General features: G+C 42.0%; 1 protein-coding gene across 2 annotated transcripts in view; it reads right to left on the bottom strand.

The window, feature by feature from the left end:
- LOC138606569 (protein phosphatase 1 regulatory subunit 1A-like) overlaps positions 1 to 24,778 on the bottom strand; it is a 40,155-nt gene that overhangs the window by 3,982 nt on the left and 11,395 nt on the right. The window contains exons 2-7 of one of the 2 annotated variants that reach the window (XM_069679038.1): positions 21,823 to 21,883; positions 10,383 to 10,420; positions 10,171 to 10,234; positions 7,962 to 8,144; positions 5,455 to 5,583; positions 2,567 to 2,617 (exon numbers count right to left, since the gene is read on the bottom strand). In XM_069679038.1, coding sequence (XP_069535139.1) covers positions 2,567 to 2,617; positions 5,455 to 5,583; positions 7,962 to 8,144; positions 10,171 to 10,234; positions 10,383 to 10,420; positions 21,823 to 21,883 — 526 coding nt within the window. The remainder of the gene's footprint in view (positions 1 to 2,566; positions 2,618 to 5,454; positions 5,584 to 7,961; positions 8,145 to 10,170; positions 10,235 to 10,382; positions 10,421 to 21,822; positions 21,884 to 24,778) is intronic. The other variant, XM_069679039.1, reaches the window with a different exon arrangement.

The raw sequence follows: 24,778 nt of genomic DNA, 5'->3' as shown, positions 1-24,778 counted from the left end.
TTTTTTTGCACTGGCAACACCAACAACATCAAGTTCAGAGCGCGTCTCATCAGCGCTCTCTATGAAAGTCTCTCGAGGCACTTCGATTCCTTCAGTGCTGATCCGTAAATCTGTTTTAAATTGTTCTGTGAGCTTAATATTTGCTTTTATTCAAGGAAATCATACAAAGAAAATAATAATGGAAAGGAATTGTGTACTGGCATTAGCAACAACTTTAGACCTGGAAATTGTAACCTTAAAAAACGAGTATGGATGTGTCAGGAAAGGGGGGTGGGACGCAGGTGCAGACCCAGGGGTGTCTCAAAGTTATGCCAGAGGGATAACCACAAAATCGCAGTAGCGATAGATTGGAAAGGAGAGGAAAGAGACAACGAAACTGTATAGAGCCGCTACAGGCTTCTTTAATGAAATAAAGCACTAAAATGATTAACTAAATCACCGCTGCCAAGCAGCTGACACAAAACCCAAATTGTCCCAGAGACCCAGAAAACTCGAAGCTAAAGGCAAAGGCTGCCCAGGAGGCCTTTGATAACCCAAAAGGCTGGAGTCACACAAACTCTCCAGCACCCCAAATTATTCCCTGGGAAACAGGGAACCACAAATACACACAAAGTTCTGAGTTGGTGTTTGCAGATACACCGACAACTAGAGAAGCCACATGGAGAACCTCTCACTATTTCTGAAGGTGAGATAATGAGTCAGCACAGGGCACTGGAGACTCAGGGTATATGAAGACTCCCCACACCTGGGCTGAATCAAAGCCAATCAGTGCCACACACACCTGGTTGCGGTGAGTTGATTCTTTCACCACTCTCACAGGGCCGAAAGGTTGAGTGCCCTCACAGGATGTCAGTCACCGCCTGGATTAGCTTCTTCTCCATCACCATTGTTGTTGACAAAGTTGATATAAAAAGTCCCGCCCCTTCTTACAATGTTACAATGTTACAATTTAATTTTTGAGAGATAAGATTTATGACTTTATTGATCCCCCATTTGGGGAAATTGATGGATAAAAAAGAAGGCAAGGCGAAAAGACGATAAAATGCATAGAAAGCATCAGAAGTGACGTACATCTGAGAGTTAATACAACACAAGCAACGAGCAAGATTCCTGTTTTTGATTGGTTGGTAAAGAGGGAAGTGACATTGACAAGTGCGGCGGTGTTCCAAAAGTTGAACTATTTTCACGTGAGAGGGCTGTGAGCGCAGGTAACCACATCCTAAAGCATATGCTGTATTAAGGTCATATTTCACACTAAATTCTGACCTTAATCTACAAAATAAACATCATGCTGTTTTGGAAATAGACTCTTGATTGAGAACATATGCTCTTTAGAATATATATACAATAGGACTTATTGCAACTAGTGGAGTCTCCCCCTGCTGGCTATTAGAAATATTGCAGGTTTATTGTTTATTGTTTTCACTTCCATATTGGCTTCACTTCTGAAACCTTAAAAACAGTCTGTCTCAATCGCCAGAACTCATTGCTGCACTGAGTTGTAGCTAAAAAAAACAAGATGGAAACGGCAAAACTGTCATACTCGATGATTCCAAACTGTAACCAACAGAAGACGCCATATTGACTACATCCACTTACGGTCTTCTATCTGAACACGCAGCAAGACATCCGAGTCACAATGCTTTACATTAGAGCTGCAACTAACAACTATTTTGGTAATTGATCAATCTGTTGATTATTTCTATGATTAATCAATTATTAATCGGATAAAAAGAAAAAAAAGCTAAATTTTAGGATTAGCATTATGTTCAAAACACACTAAATATATATTTTACACACACACAAACATATATATATATATACATAAATAGTTTTCGTGTACAATCCAATATTAATAAATCAATAATGTAACTCAATTAATATCTTGTTGATTTACTGAATAACAGACAGGCCACATAAAAAAGGACATTGGAGATGCAGCCATGAACTGAGTGTAACAGGGAAATGTAACCAATATACATTTAATCAGATATTGCTCAGGTTTCTGTTGTGGATTACTAAAAGATTCACCTTAGTCATGTCTGACTAAAGGAATGAAATATTAAAAAACTCCATAATGTTATGTTTTACTCCAGAGTCTCTCCGACCGAATTTCAGCTAAATAGCGATAGCTGAGTGTCTGTTCGGACAGACAAACACACGATTACAAGTTCATTTAAGTATGTTACAGACAGAAATACCCTCCGTCAGTTGTCTCTCCATTTTGTGATGTTTAATGAAGCCGGGCATTAGCTTTATCAAGAGTTAGCGTTAAAATAGCTTTACCAGAGGGCGCTAGTGAGCAGGCAATGGAGTAGGCTGTGTTACTGACATGCTCTGCTGAAATTCGGTTTAAAAGTTCTAATAGGCGCTCTACACCCACAAAAGTCTACAAATTATTGTACTAAGCTTATTATTTTCACTCTTCTTTAGTTTAGTTTTGACATTGCTGCACCAATGGCTAAATATTTTCTACCAAAGTACAAATTCACAGGTGGAGCCTCTGCTGCTGGGCCTAAAGCCGCGAGGCTGAGTGCTTCTACTACCGGCAGCAGCGGTGACTCACCCCAACCAGGTAACCATATGGAGGCGGCGGACATGAAAGTCGAAATCCTCACTTCATTAAAAGAAGACATTGCTGTTATGCTCAGGTCCGAGCTAAAGATCGTACTGGCTGAGGAATTCGAAGCTGTCAAATCTGAAATACACACGTTAAAAACAGAAGTGGCAAACAATACTGCAACAATCCACTCTGAACTGAAGACGATGAAAACAACCGTATCGTATCGTAACCGTAAGGGTCTGGGAGTGGTCCATATACAGGACCGCTCACAATAAAATAAATAAATAAATAAAACAAATTAAACTAACAAAAATAAATATATATACATGAATAAATAAAGGGTGTTTGGGTGTGGGGGGGGCCTCGCTGACCTGTCCTGCCTTTCTCCTGTCGGGGCTTTGGGTTGTGCCCCTAGGGGCCGGGGGTCTCCTGCTCGCCTCTCCGATGCCCCGGTCCGGCCTCGCCCCTCATTGCTGTATAACATTTTGATTAATTCATTGTTTTTTTCTGTTCAATGTCACTATCTTGTTTGTCATGTTAATCCACAAATCAAAAAACAAACAAACAACAAAAACAACAACAAAAAACAACAACAACCGTATCGGAAATGGAACACGGGTTATCATCGTGCTCAGACGACGTGGTTTCACTGCAAACTAAAGTGGGCAAGCTCGAGACAGAGGTAACTAATCTGTGGGAAAAATGTCTTGACATTGGAGGTAGGATGAGGCGGTCTATCATCCGAATACTGAATGTTGCAAAGACCCCTGGCTCAAGTACTCCAGGGGCATTCTCCAAACTACTGAAAGAAGCATTGAAAATGGATAAAGACTTTCTGATCGACAGATCACACAGGGGTCTCCAGGCAAGGAGATCGGATGGCAAGCCCCGTGTCATTGTGGCGAAAATTCCTTACTATCAAGACTGTGTCGAAGTCCTTCGCCATGCCAGGAAGTCTGGACCCCTTCACTGAGGTCAAGTGTCTGCTCCATGGACGAGATGGTATTCATTATGACCTTTCCTACCCAGCGCGACTTCGCATTACACATAATGGAACTGAGAGACAGTCTCAAAGCCCAGAGGACGCCATGGTCTATGTGAAAACCAAAATCCTACGAGATGCGAACTTTTGATAATTTTCGAATCAGGGGAGGATGGATCGATCAATCATATCACTCTAACTTTCATTCCAAGTCCAGAGGGGCAGCAATCCTTATCGATAAGAATATCCCATTTGTTATGTCAAAGGTTGAAACAGACCCTTCAGGCCGTTATATAATTGTAGTAGGCACAACTCCCAAATATGGATACACATTATCTTATTCTTGGAGGGGATATAAATTGTGCACTGTCGCCTACCCTAGACTGCAGCTCACCCAGAACTGTGACTACATCCAAAGCAGCTCTTGCAATCCAATTATTTCTCAATACCAGTGGGATATCTGATGAATGGTGCCTTCTTTTCACCTGTTCATGGGACATACTCACGCATAGACCCATTAATGAGTAAGTGTGAATATCAGGCGATAGTCATTTGAGACCACGCCCCTTTACTGATGACCTTACATTTACCTACTTCTCACGACAACTATCGTCCTTGGCGTCTCAATTCATTATTGCTCTCTGATGAAGATTTTGTTAGTTTTATCTCAAATTGAATAACTTCCTTTCTTGAATATAACCAGACACCAGGAATGTCTCCCTCAATAGTTTGGGAAACAATGAAGGCATACCTCAGGGGACAAATTATATCGTACAGTGCAAAACTCAGAAAGTGTCACAATGCAAGACTCGCTACACTTGCTCTTGCCCCATCTAACAATTTATTTAAACAACGGCTAGCTCTTCAAACTTAAGTCAACCTCTTATCAACCACGCACACTGAAAACCTCATTAATAAAACATAGAGTTGGACAGTTTGGTGAAATGACGGGGAAAATTCTTGCTCATCAGCTCCATCAAAAAAACGCAGATCGTTCTATAGCTGAGATAAAAGATGAATCAGGCACAAGCCACATCGATCATTCAGAGATTAATCAGTGTATTCACAAATTTTACTCAAAGTTCAGAATTACTTTGTGTTTGATAATTTTTTTGGAAAATGAGATATTTCCACAGTTAATAATGACATTGCAGCTGGTCTAGAAGAACCATTTTCCATAGAAGAACTTACGAATGAAGTCAATTTGATGTAAAATGGAAAGTCTCCGGGACTATCACTAAACGGATAGGACAGAAAATAGGCGGAGTTTCAGTCCGTTACATTTGTTTTTAAATGAACGTTAGAAACCGTAATCGTGCGTTTGTCCGTGTTAACGGACACTAATCGACCGGAGGTTGACACAACAGCACTGTACAACAAACTTAGGCTGCTCAACTTATTCATCACATGAGCTACACAAGCCACAGCATTGGCTAGCTGCCCTCAGTGACCTTTTCACAGTGCATGCCGTGCATCATAATATAGACCCAACTAATCGATAATGAAATTGGTTGCCAACTATTTTAATCATCGTCATTGTTGCAGCCCTACTTTACATATACACTCTTTAAGTGTTAACCAGTAAATCGCAAATTGAAGGTCAACAAATATTAATTATGTAAAATTCTAACCACAGAACTCCCACAGTATCAGCTCACCCCCACCAAACCCCATACAAATTCCTCCACTTTTAAGCAGTAGTTTCCTCTCAGGCAGCGCTCTGTGAAGTGTGGATCAAAGCCACTTCACAGATGTTTGTTGACAAGCCATGATTACATGACATCCAGCCAAGCCTGCCGATCTGCTGAACATTTCTAAATAAAACCAGCCAAATGAGCAGGTGATGAAGAGTCCCCTGAGAGGAGAGCATTCCCCATTTATAACCGAGGCTCTTTTGGCTCTCGTGTACCTGTTTGTGTGTTGTTTAGTTGCGTCGAGGGATCTGCTACGCTGGCAGCGCTGGAGCAACCCACTTTCTCGTTGGAGAGGGGGCACTTGACCCCACCTGCAGCTTCTAATAGGCTCTCCCTGGAGAACTCTGAAGGAGGCAAAGAGGGTGGAGAAAGAGAGAGATATTACTAACCAGATGGAGAAGACATAAATCACCTCCCATCATACAGCAGTGTGGATGAAACGTCCTGGCTCCATATTTCCACACACATCATGTCTTATCTCACCTTGCCTTGTAAATCACTGCCACCTGACATTTTTAGCTGCATGCTCTTTAGTCACACTGAGTGATTTTATAAGGCTGGTCTTGTGAAGTGAACCCACCCTCCACAGGACTGGTTTTAATGAGCATTGATTTGTTTTCCCAGCATTCTCTTTGCTCCTTTGATCTGGACTGAGAAGTTAATTTGCAGTTCCTCTGTCACAGGTGAGCAAATCAGAAGAACGTGGACATCTTGTCGTAGTTCTTGTGTAGTTGTAACTCTGCGTGTGTCCTGGTGAATTAAAGTAAAAATAGATAATATTACCATGTTGGCACTTCACAATAGCAGCCTTTGTGATGCATTAGCGCTGTGTGGTTATCGACTGTGTGTACAGTGTGTGCTCTCTGTACTCTCATTTTCTCCCAAGCCATTAAAGTGAATTATCTGGCCTGAGCGCTGAAGCTGACCCTCTGATTTCTGTGAAGTATTTGGCACAGCACAAAGCAGGTATATGCCAATTTCAATCCATCTAAGTGTTTTTATTTAGGAAAGAGTTTAATCATTCGCTTTCTTGCAGCGTCTTAGATGGGAAGGTCGATACCACTCTGTCTAAATATGAAGCTACAGCTAGCAGTTGCTTAGCTGAGCTTAACATATAGATTTGAAACAGCTAGCCTGCCCAGTTGAAAGGTAACAAAATCTTCCTACCAGAGGCTCGGAAGCACACAGGTTATGATATATATAATAATTTTAGCCTCACATAGCATAAAATACACGTATCTCTTTGGATGGTTCAATGAGCGAATGAGAAATCAAGCTTATTTGGCTAGTTTTTTAGCTATTTTATTTTTGCACACAGCCAGCCTAGTTGTTTTCCAATCTTTATGCTAAGCTAACATGCTAGCCCAGGGAGCACAGAATGAACAGATGCAGTGTTTAGCCCAAAATGTCAAACTGTTCCTTTTAGTATTCCTTTCCGTTTTCCCACTGTCTTTGTTTCACCAGTTTAATCTCCTCTTTTTCCATAACCCTTTCATATATTTACATACATCCCTTTCAGCCATTTTCATGCTGCCTACCTCATTTTCTGCTTTACTTTTATCCCCCTTTACACCCAATTCTAAACGCTCCCTCATGTTAATAAGCTACATTTGGCTTCATCCTTCCTCACCTGGTGCCACCACACCGTGCTGCCACAGCAGAGACATTCATATCTGTTCCATGTTCTTCCTTCACTTTGGCAGCCTCCTACCCTCTTAGTAACATGTGTTAAAACTGTCTTGTTTAATGCATTTGTAGGCTTAAATGTAGTTTTAATTTAAATTAAGTATTTTTCACATTTCACAGTGTCTATTTAAGGCTCTTCAGCGGTAACAGGATGTACGCTGTGCATGCTTCGAACAGAGCTACCACAAACATCTTTCTTACCATTTATTGCCAACAATTTCCTCATCTTTGTTGGATTGATGGATTTGATTTTGCCCCTCAGTTCCACTCATTATTTTCTTTCTTTACAAAACACATCCATTTTCCTTACTGGCAGCTCAAACAATGCTTTGCAGAGGGAGGTGGGCATGAGCTCAACTGTGTACTTTACTTGCAAGTCAAAAACTGCAGACTGGCTGTTGTTGCTGTTTCTGCTGTGATGGGCTGTTTATTCTATCAATATGGAGTGAAACTGTCCAAAGTTGATCATCGTTATCATCAAATCAATGTCTCCATCAAGTCCATTTTTTTACTGCCCAGCGTTAAACTAATTTACAGCTGCAGTTTCTGTCAGTTACATTAAATAAAATAAAAATAAAAATGACAAAGCATCGTTAGAGATTAAATCAGATAAACTTCTGGCTTATAATAGTGCAGTGGTTGGCGCTGTTGTTTCATAGCTAAAGGGTTTCTAGGTTCAAACCCCGGTTCGGACATAGTGGGCCTTTTGTGTGGACGTTGCATGTTCTCCCGGGGCATGTGTGGGTTCCCTCCAGGTACTCCGGCTTCCTCCCACAGTCCTAAAATCTGGCAAAACTTCTGCACTTAAATATATGTAGGTTTTAAAATGCAGGATTTCTACTTTTGGTGGACTCATTTTACATAGTTTCAGTACTACTGAACTACTCAAACTCTCACTCTATCACTCTACTCTCTTGGGGGTAGAAAGCAGCTCAGTCTGTAGGGACTTGGGAACCGGAGGGTGGTTGGTTCAAGTCCCAGGGCACTGTCAAGGTGCTGAAAGCATACAAATCTCCTTAACTGCTTCTAAACATACCCTCCATTTGGCAGCGCAGTTTCTCAAAGGCCTCTGCAGTGGCCTCGTCATCGTGTGGGAGCTCCTCCCCCGCGGGAACAGAGTCGGGGCTGGGCCGGTCCGACAGGCAGCTCTCTGAGGAGCACTCGTCCCCTGCGCCCTGCTGCTGCCGGTACAGGTGGTGCTCCACCAGGAACTGCAGCTCTGGGGAGAGGAGGAGGAGATCAGAGAGAATGAAAATAAAGTCAGGAAAAAGTTGGTTCAGAGATAAAAGGGGAAGAAGAGGGGACATGAGAGAGGAAATGAGTGGATCGGAAGAATAGTAGAAAGTAATAAGCACCAACTCATCAGGGAAATACCAGGAAAAGAAATTGGTAAGAGATGAAGGGAACCAATAAGAGAAAAAAAAGGAGCATGAGAGGAAAGAGAGATGGAACCAAAGGTGGAGATTCTACAGGAAAGCCAGCATTATGAATAATATTATAGGTCAAACATTTTAATAGATTTAGTTCAGACCCAGCAGTGTTTGGAGAGAGGAGACCGGTAAAGATGCATCAGAGCTGGCAGATGTTTAATCTCCTCTTACAGCCTCCTTCATCCTTAGGTTTATTACACTTAATCTCCTTGTAGAGGAAACTGAAGCACTCAGATTAACGCCTGGGTTTACGCTAAGAAGTGACTCATCTCACTCCGAGCTCTTTAGCTGTGAAACTAATTAAAGAATAAACATCCTGGGACCCAGTTATACTTATCTTCTTATTATTGTTCCCTTGCTTTGGTTTATTTATTGTAATGTATTCTGTTTTCTCTGCATAAATATACCTACAATTACCTGCTGTGTTTGTATCTAATTGGACATTGACTCATAAAATAAGCCTTGCTTTGCATTGCTGTGACAAAAACAGAAGTATTAGGTGCTGGAACACTTCTCAGGCTCTGTGTTTGCGTAGTTTAGTTGTTTTCAGTCTTTATTTAAGCGGTGCAGGACCGCAAGTGCTCTAATCTCATAGACACCTTTTTTTAAGCTCCAAAGATGGAAATTCTGGTCAGAGAACATAATGAGACCTTACTGCAGCAGGTGCAGCTGTGATTGCCTCCGAGGTTGAATTAGGACAAACAAACAGAACATTAGCATGTAGCTGATTCACTGATAGTTTTGCTGGCATCTAAGCTGCAGTGGGAACATACCCAAGCTGTTTGTCTTCATGCAGTCTTATGTGCACATATATACTGTACATTGAATCAGGTGCAAAAAAATAGAATTAAGTCATAGTAAGTTATAAATCATTGTCAGTTTAATTAGAAGCAAGTGTATGTGTTGTGATGACGGAATATTTTGTTTTTGTCATCTTAACTAATGTGAGTCAAAAGGGTATACCTCATAATAAAGTAGACCCAAATATAATACTATGTAATTAAGTTTACATTACATAAAGTGGCTGTATAGTGCAGTGGTTGGTACTGTCACCTTACAGGTAGAAGGTCCCTTGGCAAATTGCAATTAGAAGTTAAGTAAACTGAAAGATTACAAGTAAAAGTTAATACGACTAGAAAGATTTGTTTTGAATAATAATTTATCTCAGCTTCAAATTTTAAGGCAGCCCAGACACTAACTTTTTTACAGTGTAGAAACAAGAAAAAACACATTTCCCAGTTTTTGTTCTGAGCTAAAAGTAAAGTCTCACTCATGTTGTTGCCCTTGAAGAAGATGGAAAAGAAATGCCTCAAAGTGCAATGAAAACAGACTTGGCTCATCAGTCATGATGTACATGAATCATGTGACTTAAACATTCATTAAAACCTCTTCTAGACTGAGGGACAAAAATGTTTGTGAGATCAGATCAGACTTATCTTCCTCATTTTAATACATGAAACAAACAAAGTATGTATTTCCATTATGTGTTGTATAATCTTTATATTTCTGTTGTATTTCACCATTTGTGGTTTGACTGGTGCTCTTTAAACTGTTCTTGTGGCACCTTCCTCAACTGCACTAACCATGACAGCATAACAGTATTGGATAAAAATATGCATGGATCCATCCACTGTCCTTTTCTTACTGCACACCCAGATAACCAGTCAAGACTTTTATATTGCCTCTCTGAAATGTTCTTTTCATACTCTGCAGCAACATTGTTAAGGATTATAAAAAGCTACCCAGCAGTTTAATCTAACCCTTAAATGTCAGCATCACACACAGGCTGATAACATGGCTGATAACTGACTGTACCTTTCATTGTCGGCGTTCCTTTCTGTCCTTTTCGCCGCTGTCGAGGAGAGTTGAGCAAGGCTGCCTGTAAAACATCAAGGCTGCATATCAGCTGGGCACAGGGCACTGATGCTTTAACAGACATGGAAGTAATTTAAAAAAGGAAATCGTACATAACTTCATTCTATTTATTTTAAGTGTATTGTAATAAAACTGAGGAAGAATTAGATTACCTTGTACAGTTGGGTTGGGAGACGATCTTCATCTATTTCTGCAAAAAAAAAAGAGCAAAAAATCAGTGACGTTTTGAGCAGCAGTGAAACTATAAAAGCTAAAAGTTAATAAAGAGACAAACATATAAAACACATCGGTCCAACATACTGTGCACTGTCAGTGTTGATACAGTCCAGAGCAGCACAGTTTGTGTTGACTGTGTCCTGAGCTGCAGAGCTGCTGTGTCTCCTCACAGAGAGGATGTAAGGTGACCTCCAGTCAGATGCTTATCTGATACGAGCCAGTGCATAAAGTGTTTGCCCATTTTCATACAGCACAGTGGATGGAAGAATATCTTTTTTATACTCTCATGGTTTAATAAAAACAGACGCTTTGGATGCTGATAGCTGACAGGGATGATGCTAATCCACCTCCTCATCAGGGTCTGTTAATAAGCAGATCCTCACATGCAGCCAGCTGCTGATGATAGATAAACAGTAAGAGAGGATTTATCCAAACCCCCTGAAGGGAAGAGTGGTACGTATTGAAGTGAAGAGCTGATTTACACTCAGTGGCCAGTTCAATAAATGAACTGCACTTATACAGCGCTTTTCTAGTCTTCAAGCGCTTTTATTACACTACATGTCACATTCACCCTTTCACGAACACATTCACACACTGATGGCAAAGGCCTATGTGCCAATCTCCAATCAGGTACTATCTAGGCTATGGGAGGGATTTGGGTTTCAGTGTCTTGCCCAAGAACACTTTGACATGTGGACTGTAGCAGTCAGAGATCAAACCACCAACCGACTCTACCACTGAGCCACAGCTGCCCCTATCATACCATGCTCTTAAAATAGTGCAGTCTGATCCAGCAATCCAGCAATAAATCCGACTTTTGTGAAGGTTTTAATGTCCAGTTTTGTTTCTTTAGAGTTAAATTAACTGTAATGTTTGATTTATTACAAGACTTTTTTATTAAACTGCGTAATGTGTAGATAAGTGCATCTAACAATCTGGTACCTGGTGTAACTTAACAGCAGCTACAGTGTGTGCATAAATAGCTTTGGAGATCATATTTGCCCTGTAGAACAAAGAAACTCTATGATCACTATGATCCTACCCTCAGGTCATGTGACCCCCTGGATGAGGACACTCTTCATCATCAGGTGTCAATAAGTGTAACTGGACTCTGTGGTTACTACACGAACGACTGAAATAGAAAAAAGAAATGAGTTGGAGTGAAACTGTAAACTGTGATCAATAGTGAGCATGTTTAACCAGCATCAACTCTGCGTTTACAGCATCCAACTTTTTTCTAGGACACCACCTTGTTGCTTGGCAACCTACGCATCCCTAGGCAATGGGAAGGCACTCTGTGTGTGTGTGTCTGTGTGTGCGTGTGTGTGTCTGTGTGTGCGTGTGTGTGTCTGTATGTGTGTGTGTGTCTGTGTGTGTGTCTGTGTGTGTGTCTGTGTGTGTGTCTATGTGTGTGTCTGTGTGTGCGTGGGTGTGTGTGTGTGTGCGCGCGCGTGCGCGTGTGTGTGTGAGTGTATGCATACATTGTTCCTACTTAAAAGTATTCATGAGGCTGTTGGAAATGCTACTGACGTCTCACTCTGTCTCCCTCTCGCTCTCTTTCCACTCTCTCTGTCTCTCTCACACACTCTGTGTCTGTCTGTCTCTCTCCCTCCCTGTCTATCTCTCTGTCTGTTCCTCTGTCTATTTCTCTCTCTCTCTATGTCTCGCCCTTCCTCTCGCTCTCTGTTTCTCTCTCTCTCTCTTCCTGTTTCTCTCTGTCTCTCTCTCTCTCACTGCATCAAACAAACTGTGTGTGTGTGTGTGTGTGTGTAAACGGTGTTTCTTGAAACTGAATCTTATTTTTAGTGTCTCTCAGGACTTTGAGGAGGTTCATAAACCATTATGGATTCTGTTTCAGATCAATCCCAGGAAATGGGCCACTCTTGAGCTGTCATTCAAGTTTCAGAGTAAAGTTTACGATTCATAGACTCGAATGTGTCAGACACTCATCAAACTGTATCCAGCTAAAATAAGAGTTTCAAACCAGCAGTGCAAAATAGAATCTGTTAACTGATGGATTCTGTGCAGGAATACGGTAGATGACATGTTGACAAAAAGACAGGACAAATTGAGACAATAAATGTGTTGGACGAAATTGATGCCAAATAGCCCCTGTGATAGGTGCTGCCATCTTGCAATGGTGATGTCATTTGAAACCAGAGCTGCGCAGTAGAGATCGGCGGGTGGAGCGGCCGTAGCCACTTCCCCTAACACTAACCCAACTTACCGAAAAAACCCAGCAAAACAGCAGAACAGCTTCTTGTGTTGGTCTGAGGTTAAAGTTCACAGGTATGGAAACTTCAATGACTGTAGTGATTGTTTTAGTTTCGTCTCCTCTCACCGTTCATCCTCCACTCTGCTAGTCCAGAACAGATCAGCTGCAGGAGCCGGATTCGTCAACAGAGCTGTCAATCATCATTTTTACAGCATCAAATAACTAATTAAAAGTAAACTTGTCAGAAACATGAAAGAAAAAACACTTGGACATAAATCAGCATGATAAGAACTAACTATAATGACAGAAACCATGTTTGAGAAAAATGTATTTGACGTGTATTTTGATTTTATAGTTTGACTCATGTCCCATCTGTTAACATGGAGGAGGCGGGCTTTATGAGCTATACTGCAGCCAGTCAGCAGGGGGCGCTAGAGAGGGTTTGGCTTCACTGTTAGGGAGCTGTCATGTCGGCCATCTTTTTATACATGGTTTGCATACTATATATGATTAAATACATTAATATGAATACATAACTTCATAACTACATGTTTATTTGTGGTTTAGACTGTGTAGCTTGTATATAGTTTAAACTGTAGACAGTCCCTTTTTTGTTGTCCCAATATTTTTGGTCATCGCTATGATCTGTCTTTTAAAATGTACTCATCATGTTGTTGCTGTTTAGCTGTTTATTTTTGGTTTAATATTTTATATGATTATCATTCTTTGTGGCTGATCGCCAGGGTCAGCCCTACACGTGTGTGTCTGTATGTGACTGACTGACTGAGTGAGTGAGTGAGTGACGTTACTTTCACAGCCATAGAGAGAGAGTGTCGCGACATCGCAATGGCGGATCATGGAGCATATTGGACCTCCACTGATGCGACTCTCTGTCCGTAAAGCTCTGGATACTTTGTTCGGGGAGTAGGCGGGGCTGCTCGTCCGCTGTCCTGACCTAGGTCTGCAGCGTGCACCTGCTTTCACATTGTCATCGGCCTCATATGGTCAGTCTTTGTAACACATTGCCCACAAAAGCACACAATGACCTAATGCGGTCAGCCACATACAAGGCTTTGACCGAGTCTTGTTATGACTATGAACAAAAACTCCACTCCATCCCTGCAGTGATGGTGGTGGGTTTAAAAGCAAAAATTTGCATCTTAAGTAGCTGAAACTATTTAGGACCTGCAGTGATATCAGAGAAGAGGCTCACCATACTGTGATTAAAGGACAAAAAGGCACCATGACCCTGAAAAGATGAACTTAGAGAAACTGTACAATTCTGCTATTTAAGACATGATAATTAAATTCAAATGTATCATGTCTTTGAAGGTTTAATTTCATGCTTTTTACTGGGTTGGGGTTAATTAAGGATCAATGTACTGTATGAAGTGTTAGAACAGTGAGAACCTTTGCTTCCATTAGATAAAGATAGTAAAAGTCATAGTAATAGTAAAATGGCAGCAGTAGTGATGTAAGTAGTATGTGTACGATAATATGGGTCAAGAAACATAAAATATGATTTCTACTGGCTGCTATTCAGATCGTTTTCTTCGAGCATCGACCATCTGTGCTGCAGAATGAGAGAAAAGGCCGATAAAAGAGCCTCTCCAGCACTGATGAGTCTATCACTGTAACTCCCCGCTGACTGACAGTCTGACACGGAGCCAGAACAGAGCAGGGACGCGTCTTCTGCCTCCACTTTATTAAACCAAGCCGCTCTGATTCAGCTGCCTGCTGCTGCATGTGTGGCTTTATAGTTTCTGTGTGAAACGCAGCACAGAAACTATTGGACTGAAGGTAATATGAAAATAGAAAAGACATCCACACACAGTCGGACGTGTCTTTTAAAAGGGTGTTTTTTCTTCTGTTAGCATTTGTTTCCTGTTGCTAGGTGAAGTGGGAAGGAGGGTGAAGTGGGGGAGGCGGAGAAAGGTCTGAACAACAACATGAATCACTTATTTTAATATCAAAGAAACATTGTTCTTCCTCCTCCACTCGCTCTTATATAGTTTAAACAAACCAGCCACTGACTGCATTCAAACAGATATTATCTCCTCAACAAGAGGGCAGAATTAACTTTATTTTAAAATCAGCTTTGATAACTACAACACTGATCAGAATCGCCCATGTCAACTTCGGTCAAAGCAATATTATACAACTACTTTATTTTGACTAAAAATAACAGGAGAATTGCACTTATTTCATTCCCACAATCTCCCATGAGAAGAGAAGAAGAAGCAGCTTGGCTTTCTCACTTAACACCCCAAAGGCAAACACCTCCTGATAAGTAAGAGATAAGTACTGACAACATGGCAGAGGCAAACAGGCCAAAGGTGACAGTTACAGAGAGATATGGAGACATGTAATTGCAAAAATTGAGGTCTGTAGTTCTAACACTTTTGACAGAACACTTCCAATAGTTCAGTGTCAGTTGTAAGATAAGGAAAAAGCCAATCCCAGCTGTCACTGGACGAGAGGTGGGGTTACACCCTGCACTGATTTCCAGTCAATCACAGGGCTGAGACACAGAGACAGACAACCTTTCACGCTCACACTCACACCTACAGGCAGAGTCACCGATGAACCTAACGAGCATGTCTTTGGACTGTGGGAGGAAGCCGGAGCACCCGGAGGGAACCCACGCATGCACAAGGAGAACATGCACACAGAAAGGCCCACCACATCCTAACCATGACTAAAACTAGGAACCTTCTAGCTGTGAGGCGACAGTGCTAACCACTGTACCACTGTGCAGCCCATCATTGCGACCTTTAAATCAAATTTTACCAAAAAAGAACAGTAAACATATTGTAATGACTGGTTTCCAGGACTTGTTCTTTAGTGTTGTCAATACAGAGCCTGCACAGTCCTTATTTTGTTGCCATCATCCAAACAAGAAATACGTTTGATATTCAATAAGGCCTTAATTTAAAAAATACCTAATCCATTTTGTACATCTCTTCACATGCTTAATGTTTCATACATTTGCCAAAGTGTTCCTGGTGGTAATCTCCACCACAGAGCCGCTGCTGCCACTGCTGCTTGTCAAGATGAAGTATCTCACTTAATTAGCACTACATGACATGATTGTTTTATGTGGCATGTGATTATTTGCTCCCACTTTTAAAGGACCTATATTTGTGAACTACTGTTAAATTTTTATTACAGCAACCAAATGCTATCAGCAGATCAGAAAACGGAATATACCAAGTGAATATAGCAAATCATAGACTGTATAAAAAGATGGACGACATGACAGCTCCCTAACAGTGAAGCCAAACCCTCTCTGTCGCCCCCTGCTGACGGCTGCAGTATAGCTCATAAAGCCCGCCTCCTCCATGTTAACAGATGGGACATGAGTCAAACTATAAAATCAAAATACACGTCAAATACATTTTTCTCAAACATGGTTTCTGTCATTATAGTTAGTTCTTATCTGCTGATTTATGTCACAGTGTTCATTTTTCTGACAAGTTTACTTTTAATTAGTTATTTGATGCTATCAAAATGATGATTGACAGCTCTGTTGACGAATCTGGCTTCTGCAGCCGATCAGCTCCGGGTGAGCAGAGTGGAGGACGAACGGTGAGAGGAGACGTAACTAAAACAATCACTACAGTCATTGAAGTTTCCATACCTGTGAACTTTAACCTCAGACCAACACAAGAAGCTGTTCTGCTGTTAAACACGCCGGTGTGCGGGATCCTTGCTGTTTTTTCGGTAAGTTAAGTGTGTGTTTGGGTTAGCGGAAGTGGCTACGTCAGCACCACCCGCCGATCTCTACTGCGCAGACTCTGGCTCCAAATGATGTCACCATCGCAAGATGGCAGCGCCTATCACAGGGGCTATTTGGCATCAATTTCCTACAATGGGAGCAGATGGAGACACGTTGTCCATCTATATATACAGTCATTGTAGCACACAGTCTTTAAATTTTATGTAGAATAATAATTCAAATATTCTGTTTTTATTATTTGGTTTATCTCTCTCAGCTTCTCTCTTTGTCCCTCTCTCCAGGAAACAGCAGAGACACGAGTCCTCCCAAAAAGCCCTCCTCCTCCTCCTCAGGGAAGATTCAAATCAGGCTCTCTCTGCATCTCCTCTGTCTCATTATTCAGCCTGCAGCTGCACCTCAGTCGCCTGTGTGTATGTGGCTGCTCCTCTCATGTGCTATCTGGGTTCACAGTGCACAGGGCACAGCAATCTGCAGAGCGTTTAATAATGCAACGCTCCTCTGATGTGGGGCACACCATTACTGCAGCAGCACAGCTCCTCTCCCTCATCATCAAATCTGTTCCCCCCTCCTCCTCCTCTCTGAGACATCCTTACTCTTTCAGACACACATGACATCAGTGGCATTTCAAACAGCCACATGAATACCTTTAAGGAGGAATGACATGCATACACACACTCACACACACACACACACACACCTAACTGTCTCTGATTGTGTCTGATTTGATGTCTGTCTTTGCTGCTGCGAGTCTGTCAATCCCTCTGTCAAAGTATTTTATGTTCATGACTTCAATCTCTGGCTGTCTTTCTCATAATTCCTCATTTTAGGAACTACACACTTACAGTCGAATGCAGCCCAATTTGTCATTTCATACACATCCATCAAAACTAAACAAGTCAAGCAAGTCTTCACTAAGATACCATTTTTATTCCCCACACACTTTGCACACAAAGAGGGCGATGTTGCCTAAGAACCATTGATTATAACTTTTGAGAGCTTTATTATTTCCTGAGGGGAACTAGTTTAATCGCCTCTGTACAATGATAAGTTACAAGGCAGACACAAGGCAGACGGCCAGGTCACAGCAGACAGCAAAAAAAAGACATACTGAAGCTACAGTACTAATACTTACACATAAACCAACATAAGTAAGTGTAGCGCAGGATCAGGTCTAGTCAGTAAATTAAAATAGGCTTAGAGTTTACACTAAGCCAGCAGCTCTGTGAGGTTTTACATGGGCTCAGCTTTGCTTTAAGCTAAATGCTACTGTAAGCACCCTACCATGCTCACAATGACCACCCTAACATGTCAGCAGTTAGCAGATATACATCAGGTTCACCATCTTAGTTTAGCTTGTTAGCATCTTCTTCATCTCAAAGGAAGTTTTTTGGTGATAAAACCAATAGTTGTTGAGGGATTTCAGTTAAAATCATTATTTTCTACCTGGTGGTGCTCGAGGTAAAGCCAGGAAGATTCGTCATCGGGGCGCCATGAATGTCCGAACCAATTTTGATCAAACAGTTTTTGAGATATTTCAGTCTGCAACAAAGTTTAGGATCATGAGACTGACTGAGCTATAAACTGTAGCAGCAGCGGTAAAGCAGCGCAGCTAGCATGGCTGAAAACAATTTCCCCATGTAATTAGAGGACAACAAGTTGGAACCTGCTATATGCCTGGATGGTTTATGGTCAATGTGCTGAAATGTGACAAGATTGTTACAAGGATAGTTTGAAGAGGTCAGGCCTGAGCCTGAGAAGATGTTGTACACACAGAGCAGACAACTGACCATACTCAGACAGCGTCTATTTTTTCCTCTGACATCTAGCTCAGGTTGGGAGCCTCAGATGCTGTTATAATGTTGTTCTGCTGTGTTCCATGTTGTAAGTTGAACCATAAAAATCCAGAAGGCAATCTGGCCATATTTTAAGTTACGACAACACTTATTTTTTCCCAGTAACAGCAGTCAGACAACAGCTAACGTTAGCACTCAGCCAGTAACCAGATACTAGCTAGGAAAAGGCAGAACACTAATATTACTGTCCTGTAGTGACCACGCTAGTAACATTAGCTGCTGTCTAAAAAGTTGCTAATGGGTTATACACTGTTCAGTGTCTAAAAATTTGATCATTAATCATAACTTATAAAATGATAATGATAATTTTGTGACTGCGAGTTAGAACCTGGAACATAGCAGTACAACATTATCCTATCGTTAACCCTAGCACCCTCAGCATGATATCAGAGGAAAATGGCCACTGTATGAAATATTAGCTGAGTCTCAATTCAGGGGCTGCATCCTTCGAAGTGCGACATTCTAGTCCATGAAGGATTTCCTGTTCGCATCACCAGCTGTTCCCGCCCTTACACTTGCGTCACCTCCTGTTGCCTAAAAACTGGTAGCTAGCGGGCTAAATAGCTAGCATAACTAATGTCACAAACTTAACCAATTATTTTAAAGATAATTTGTTCAAGGCCCTTTAGTTTTTTCTTACATGTGTAACGCTAGCTATTCTATTGAGTTGAAACAAAAAAGTTAAAAGTGTATTCCTTGACCACGCAAGAGTCCGCCGTGTCGTTTGAATTGGGGCGCAATTAATCTCGAGATATGTTCATCTGCGAAGGATGCACACAATGAATCCTTTGTGGCCCGGGAAAAGGAAGACGCATTTGTTGGTTGCATCTGAAGGAGCCTTCGCAATGGGACGCCCTTCAAAGGATGCAGCCCATGGATTGGGACAGCGATTGTTTTTAGATTGCAGTTTGTAAGTGTGTAAGTGTGTCTCCCAATTAAGTGAGACACTTACCTCCTTTACCTCAAGGCACAGAGGCTAAAATTAAGTGATTATTTAAATCTACTTGACGAGACGCAAAAGATCAGGGTGTCATTTTAATTAATGTTCTGTTTGCTTTATATTGATGAAAGTTGACAGTTAATTATTTTCTACCTATTTTTTCTGCTTGATTACTTCATATATTCTCTGCATTCCCCTCTGTGATGGACACTGGATAGCCTTTATTATTTGTGCTTATGATTGTCAGTGGCGCTGGCAGTTCTGTTTCAGGCCTTTGTGTTTGTGTGTACTGGTTTGCAACACACATCGTCTTTCCCTGTAATCTTTTATTATTTATCTCGGTTTCCTCTTGTTCATTTTTTCACAGTCTCATTCCTTAACTTTACAAAAGCCTCCACTTGAAGGCCTCTGAAGTTTCCTGTTTGTCTGTTCTCTCCTCTCGTCTCTGATCTACTGAGCGGGAGGACCGTCGAGGGTTCTCTCTGCACTCTGCGATCAAGGTTGACTTTGAGACACTCGTCACCCAATTACTGAGACATACACACACATTAGCAATCAGATCACAGGCGAAGACACCGATTTTTAATCAGACCCAATTACAGAGTCTGTTGTTTTCAAGATAAAAACACGAATTACATCAGTGATTTAAAGAATGTAACAGTGTCAGTCTCTGCTGGGATCCTCACTGACGCATCCACTCGTATTTATTCACAGTAAACAGAGAATAGCACCTTCTGTTTCCTCACCTGCAGAGAATCACTCTCTCCGCCCCACATTCCCAGCTGATCATCTTTTAATTCTGTGCTGGGTCACATTGCAAACACACACACACACACACACACACCAGCGCACAGCAGAGACAGAGAGGAAAACAGGGAGCCGGTGGATGACTCATCGAAAAAGATAACTCTCTGGAGGAGCACTGTTGTGTTTGATCATCCAGACCCCATGAGAGCACACACACATGCACACACACACACACACACACACACACACGGACACACAGCAGTGTTTTTGTTGTTGTAATGCAGCAGGAAGACTCATTTGGTGCATGATGCAGTAACGATGGCAAATCAAACCATTAAAACTGAATTGTTGTGCAGCATTCAGTGACTGTGATAACATTTGTCACTGGTCTCATCTGGTGACACAAGGTAGAGCAGGTAAGGTGAGCTAAAGGTTTTGCATGTAGCTGTTATGGTTAAAGGGTCATTACATTATATTACAACCTGCAGTGTATTAGTTTTATAGTTTCGGCAATCATTTCTATTAATTATGATAATAATCTAGATACAGGCATGTGGAAACATCGTGCCTTAACCACGACAAAGCCGGTTTGTGGTTGAGGCAGGAAACACAAGAAGTCCAATGAACATGAAGTTGCAACAGCCAGATAATTTAAACATATTTATTTGGAGGTAAGAGCAAAATAGAAGGACCCAAATCATGGTGAATAATCTCTTATTGGCCTTGAGAACTTCTTATATTCACAATCAGTAAAAGATGAACCAAGAATTCAGTCTGTTCTCAACTAACCGTTCAGGTAATCATTGCTTTCTTTATCAATTATGTTTGGCTGAAGCTTCATGAACGAGCTATGAAAGAATATAGCTCATTCACTGGTAACCCAGCTAGCAGGGAACGTTCCCCTAACATCAGCTACAAGTTGAAATTACGTTTGAAATGAAACGTTTTAATCTCATATTCAAAGAACGTTTAAGGATGTTTATCATTTCAAATAAAGTTAAAAAGTAACGTTAAAACTTAAATTAAGACAAAATGTTTTAACGTCAACATTCTGCAGATATTTTCAGGATGTTATCGAGGCCTGGGACGTCAGAACGCCTTTTATAAAACATTTGCTCGATGTGACATAAAAACAAAGGTAGAACATGCTGACTGCAACATCCTGAGGATCTTTGCAGGATGTTAGTTCAGTCTGAACTATCAGAACATGATTTATAAAACGTTCCTGAAATGTGATCTGAACATTCTCACTGCAGCTTTCTGAAGATGTTTTCAGAGAATGTTCTCCTGCTATTATAAGGAACATTCTGGGAACCACATAAAAACTTCCCGCTCAAAACATTACCAGAACATCGCATGTACCCTTCTCAGAACGTTCTTAGAACAAAACATTTCTAGCTTAGAAGAGGCCTGAAAGCGCCAAGGGTACTAAGGCAGAAGCTCACAGACTGCAACACAACATCATAGACCAAGGTTCTTGCTACAGCACACATTCCTGATAGATCATCTCAAAACGTGAACTTCCTGAATCCAATTTTTAGGAATTACTACTGATAGAGCGCCTTGTGATGTTTTACTATGTCTGTTTCCTGTCTCATTGCCCGCTGACTTTAATGTTTCTTTCACACCTGTATTATCATCTGGCCAATTTTCACAAAAGCCCTGAGATCTTCTCAGATGTCTGTAATAATCTTGAAACAAACAAAAAAAATGACGTTAAGTATTAGAGCCGAGATTTAATGAAACAAAATGATCTATAAAGTTAGATTGGAGCTCAACATGATGAATGTAAAAGAATACAGTGTCCTCGCAAGTTACAAAAATAGTCTGCATATGTTTGTAAGTGTGACTGTGTGTGTTTGTTTGCACTTAGATGCCTTACCAGGTGATGACTGATCACTGGATGCCACCAAAGTAGCCGGTGTGGGTCTACGTCTTCTGATCTGAAAAAGTAGAACACATTCATTAAAAAGTATAGAAACAAAAAACTCTTTGCTTTAGAATACCTTTTCTCAAAGATCTGTTGAGGGACATTTAAAATATTGACTGATAAATCTCAAGCACTCGCCCAATATCAGCTGGGATTGGTTCTAGGCCTCCCCACAACCCTCAAAAGGGATAAGCAGTATAGATAATGGATGGATGAATCTCTAAGGCTTTACAAGCTGTAATTTCACACAGGCTTTGACCTCTAATGGGATATATTTCCTCAACCCATCAAAATGCTGAGCAGAGCACTGAAATTAGCACTGAAATTTTATTACTGGGCCAGTTGAGGACAGTCTGGCCTCGCTCCCTCAGTTTGGCTGTGGGGTCGACTCAGCCTCCTCTTCCTCTCATGAAGCTGGCAGCCTGTGTGATGCACATGATATCTGAGCTGGTTCAGAGCGATGCTGGATCTCACACTGCAATGAGATCAGCTGGGCAGCCTGCCACCACAGACTTGCTTCTTGGCTCATGTCTAGTGGAGTGCTGCAGGGATGGACCATTCTGGGCTAACACACATGGACGTGTGCACATTTCACTGAGCTGTGCAGTCATAAACCTCCAGGAGAGCTGTTAGAAAGCTCTGCAAGTGGACATAAAAAATAGAGAACGTAAAACCTTTGTCATTTTATAAGTGCAGGATATAAGGATATCCTCAATTTCAATTCTGAGAGTTGGATCAAGTAAAAGTAGATTGCCAAGATTGCCAGTGAGGCCACTGCATGCTGGAACTTGAAGGACTTAATGCTAGCAACAGTTCATTTGATTGTCAACCAAATTATATTAGAAATGGGAAGATGGAGACGAAAAAAGATAAATGGCAGAAATTAAGGGTAACCCACTTTACTGTGACCAAAGGCAAATAATCATATTTATTTTGCATGTAGAAAAGTAGTTAAGGATCCCTTTCAGGGTGCAGTGGTCAGTGCTGTCGCCTCACAGCTAGAAGGTTCCTGGTTCGAACCCCAGTTCGGATGTGGTGGGCCTTTCTGTGTTAGTCTGCATGTTCTCCCTATGCATGCGTGGGTTCCCTCCAGGTACTTCGGCTTCCCCCCACAGTCCAAAGACATGCTCATTAGCTTCATTGGTGACTCTAAAATTGGCCGTAGGTGTGAATTTGAGCATGAAAGGTCGTCTGTCTCTGTGTGTCAGCCCTGTGATTGACTGTTGATCAGTCCAGGGTGTACCCCACCTCTTGCCCAATGACAGCTGGGATTGGCTCCAGCCCCCTGTGAGCCTGAACAGGATAAGCAGCATAGATGATGAATGGATACTTTACTCTGCATTTTAGGTCCAATTCCACACCAGACTTTTTCAGTCCAACTCTGGTGGCCAATTAACAACAGACCTACTTTTCACTTGTTACCCTGCTAGACTTTGCCATCTCGTCTTCATAGCAAAACTAATATCCACACTGCACTGCACCAGAGCTGAAGAAATGTATGGCTGACATGTTATGATTCATGGGAGAGATGTGACCTGGGTAGTTTGTATTTCTATAAACCAATCAAAATCACTTTGGTTGTTGCAAAGCCCAGGATGCAGGGATGGTGCCCTTGCAAAAATACACTGCTCAAAAAAATGAAGGGAACACTTAATCATCACAGTATAACACCAAGTCAGTAGAACTTCAGGGATGTCAATCTGTCCATTTAGGAAGTACAAGTGATTGTGAATAAATTTCACCTGCTGTGGTGCAAATTAATGAGACAACAGGTGCAATGGAGAGGCAACAGCAGGACAACCCCTAAAAATGGAATGGTTTTGCATGTGGTGACCACAGACAGCTGCTCTCTCCTGATACTTCCTGACTGATTCTTTTTTAGTTTTGTGTTCTGCTCGTGACCTTGTCACTACTGGTAGCATGAGGCGATACCTGCAGCCCAATCAGGTTGCACAGGTAGTCCAGCTCCTCCAGGATGGCACATCCATACGTGCGGTCTCAAGAAGGTGTTGCTGTTTCTCCCAGCACAGTCTCAAGAGCATGGTGGAGGTACCAGGAGACCGGTTGTTACACGAGGAGAGCTGGACAGGACCGTAGACGAGGAGGAACAGGAGGAGCACTGCCAGAGCCCTACAAGATGACCTCCAGCAGGCTACTGGCTTGCATGTTTCTGACCAAACTGTCAGAAACAGACTCCATGAGGGTGGCATGAGGGTCCGATGTCCTCTAATGGGACCTGTGCTCACAGCCCAGCACCGTGCAGCTCCATTAGCCTTCGCCAGAGAACACCAGAATTGGCAGGTCCGCCATTGGCGCCCCGTTCTCTTCACAGATGAGAGCAGGTTCACGTTGAGCACATGTGACAGAGGTGAAAGAGTCTGGAGATGGCGTGGTGAACGTTATGCTGCCTGTAACATCATCCAGCCTGACTGGTTTGGCAGTGGGTCAGTGATGGTCTGGGGAGGCATTTCCTTGGAGAGCCGCACAGACCTCCATGTCATAGCCAATGGTACCCTGACTGCTGTTAGGTACCGGGATGACATCCTCCAAGCAATTGTTAGACCTCATGGTGGTGCAGTGGTGGTGCCCTGGGTTCCTCCTGGTGCAGGACAATGCCCAGCCTCATGTGGCCAGAGTGTGTAGGCAGTTCCTGGATGACGAAGGCATTGATGCCATTGACTGGCCCTCTCGTTCCCCTGACCTAAATCCAACTGAGCACCTATGGGACATTATGTATCGGTGCATCAGAAGCCGCCAAGTACCACCACAGACTGTCCAGGAGCTCACTGATGCCCTGATCCAGGTCTGGGCGGAGATCCCCCAGGACACCATCCGCCGACTCATCAGGAGCATGCCCAGAGGTTGTCGGGAGTCACTGAGTCACTGAGTCACATCATGAGTTGCCATG

This window comes from Semicossyphus pulcher, unplaced genomic scaffold (assembly GCF_022749685.1).
Source record: "Semicossyphus pulcher isolate SPU_LCO1_2020_fin unplaced genomic scaffold, fSemPul1.0.p SCAF_3, whole genome shotgun sequence".
NCBI classification, from domain to species: domain Eukaryota; kingdom Metazoa; phylum Chordata; class Actinopteri; order Labriformes; family Labridae; genus Semicossyphus; species Semicossyphus pulcher.
The sequence above is the reverse complement of the archived record's forward strand: the minus strand, read 5'-3'. Positions and strand labels throughout refer to the sequence as shown.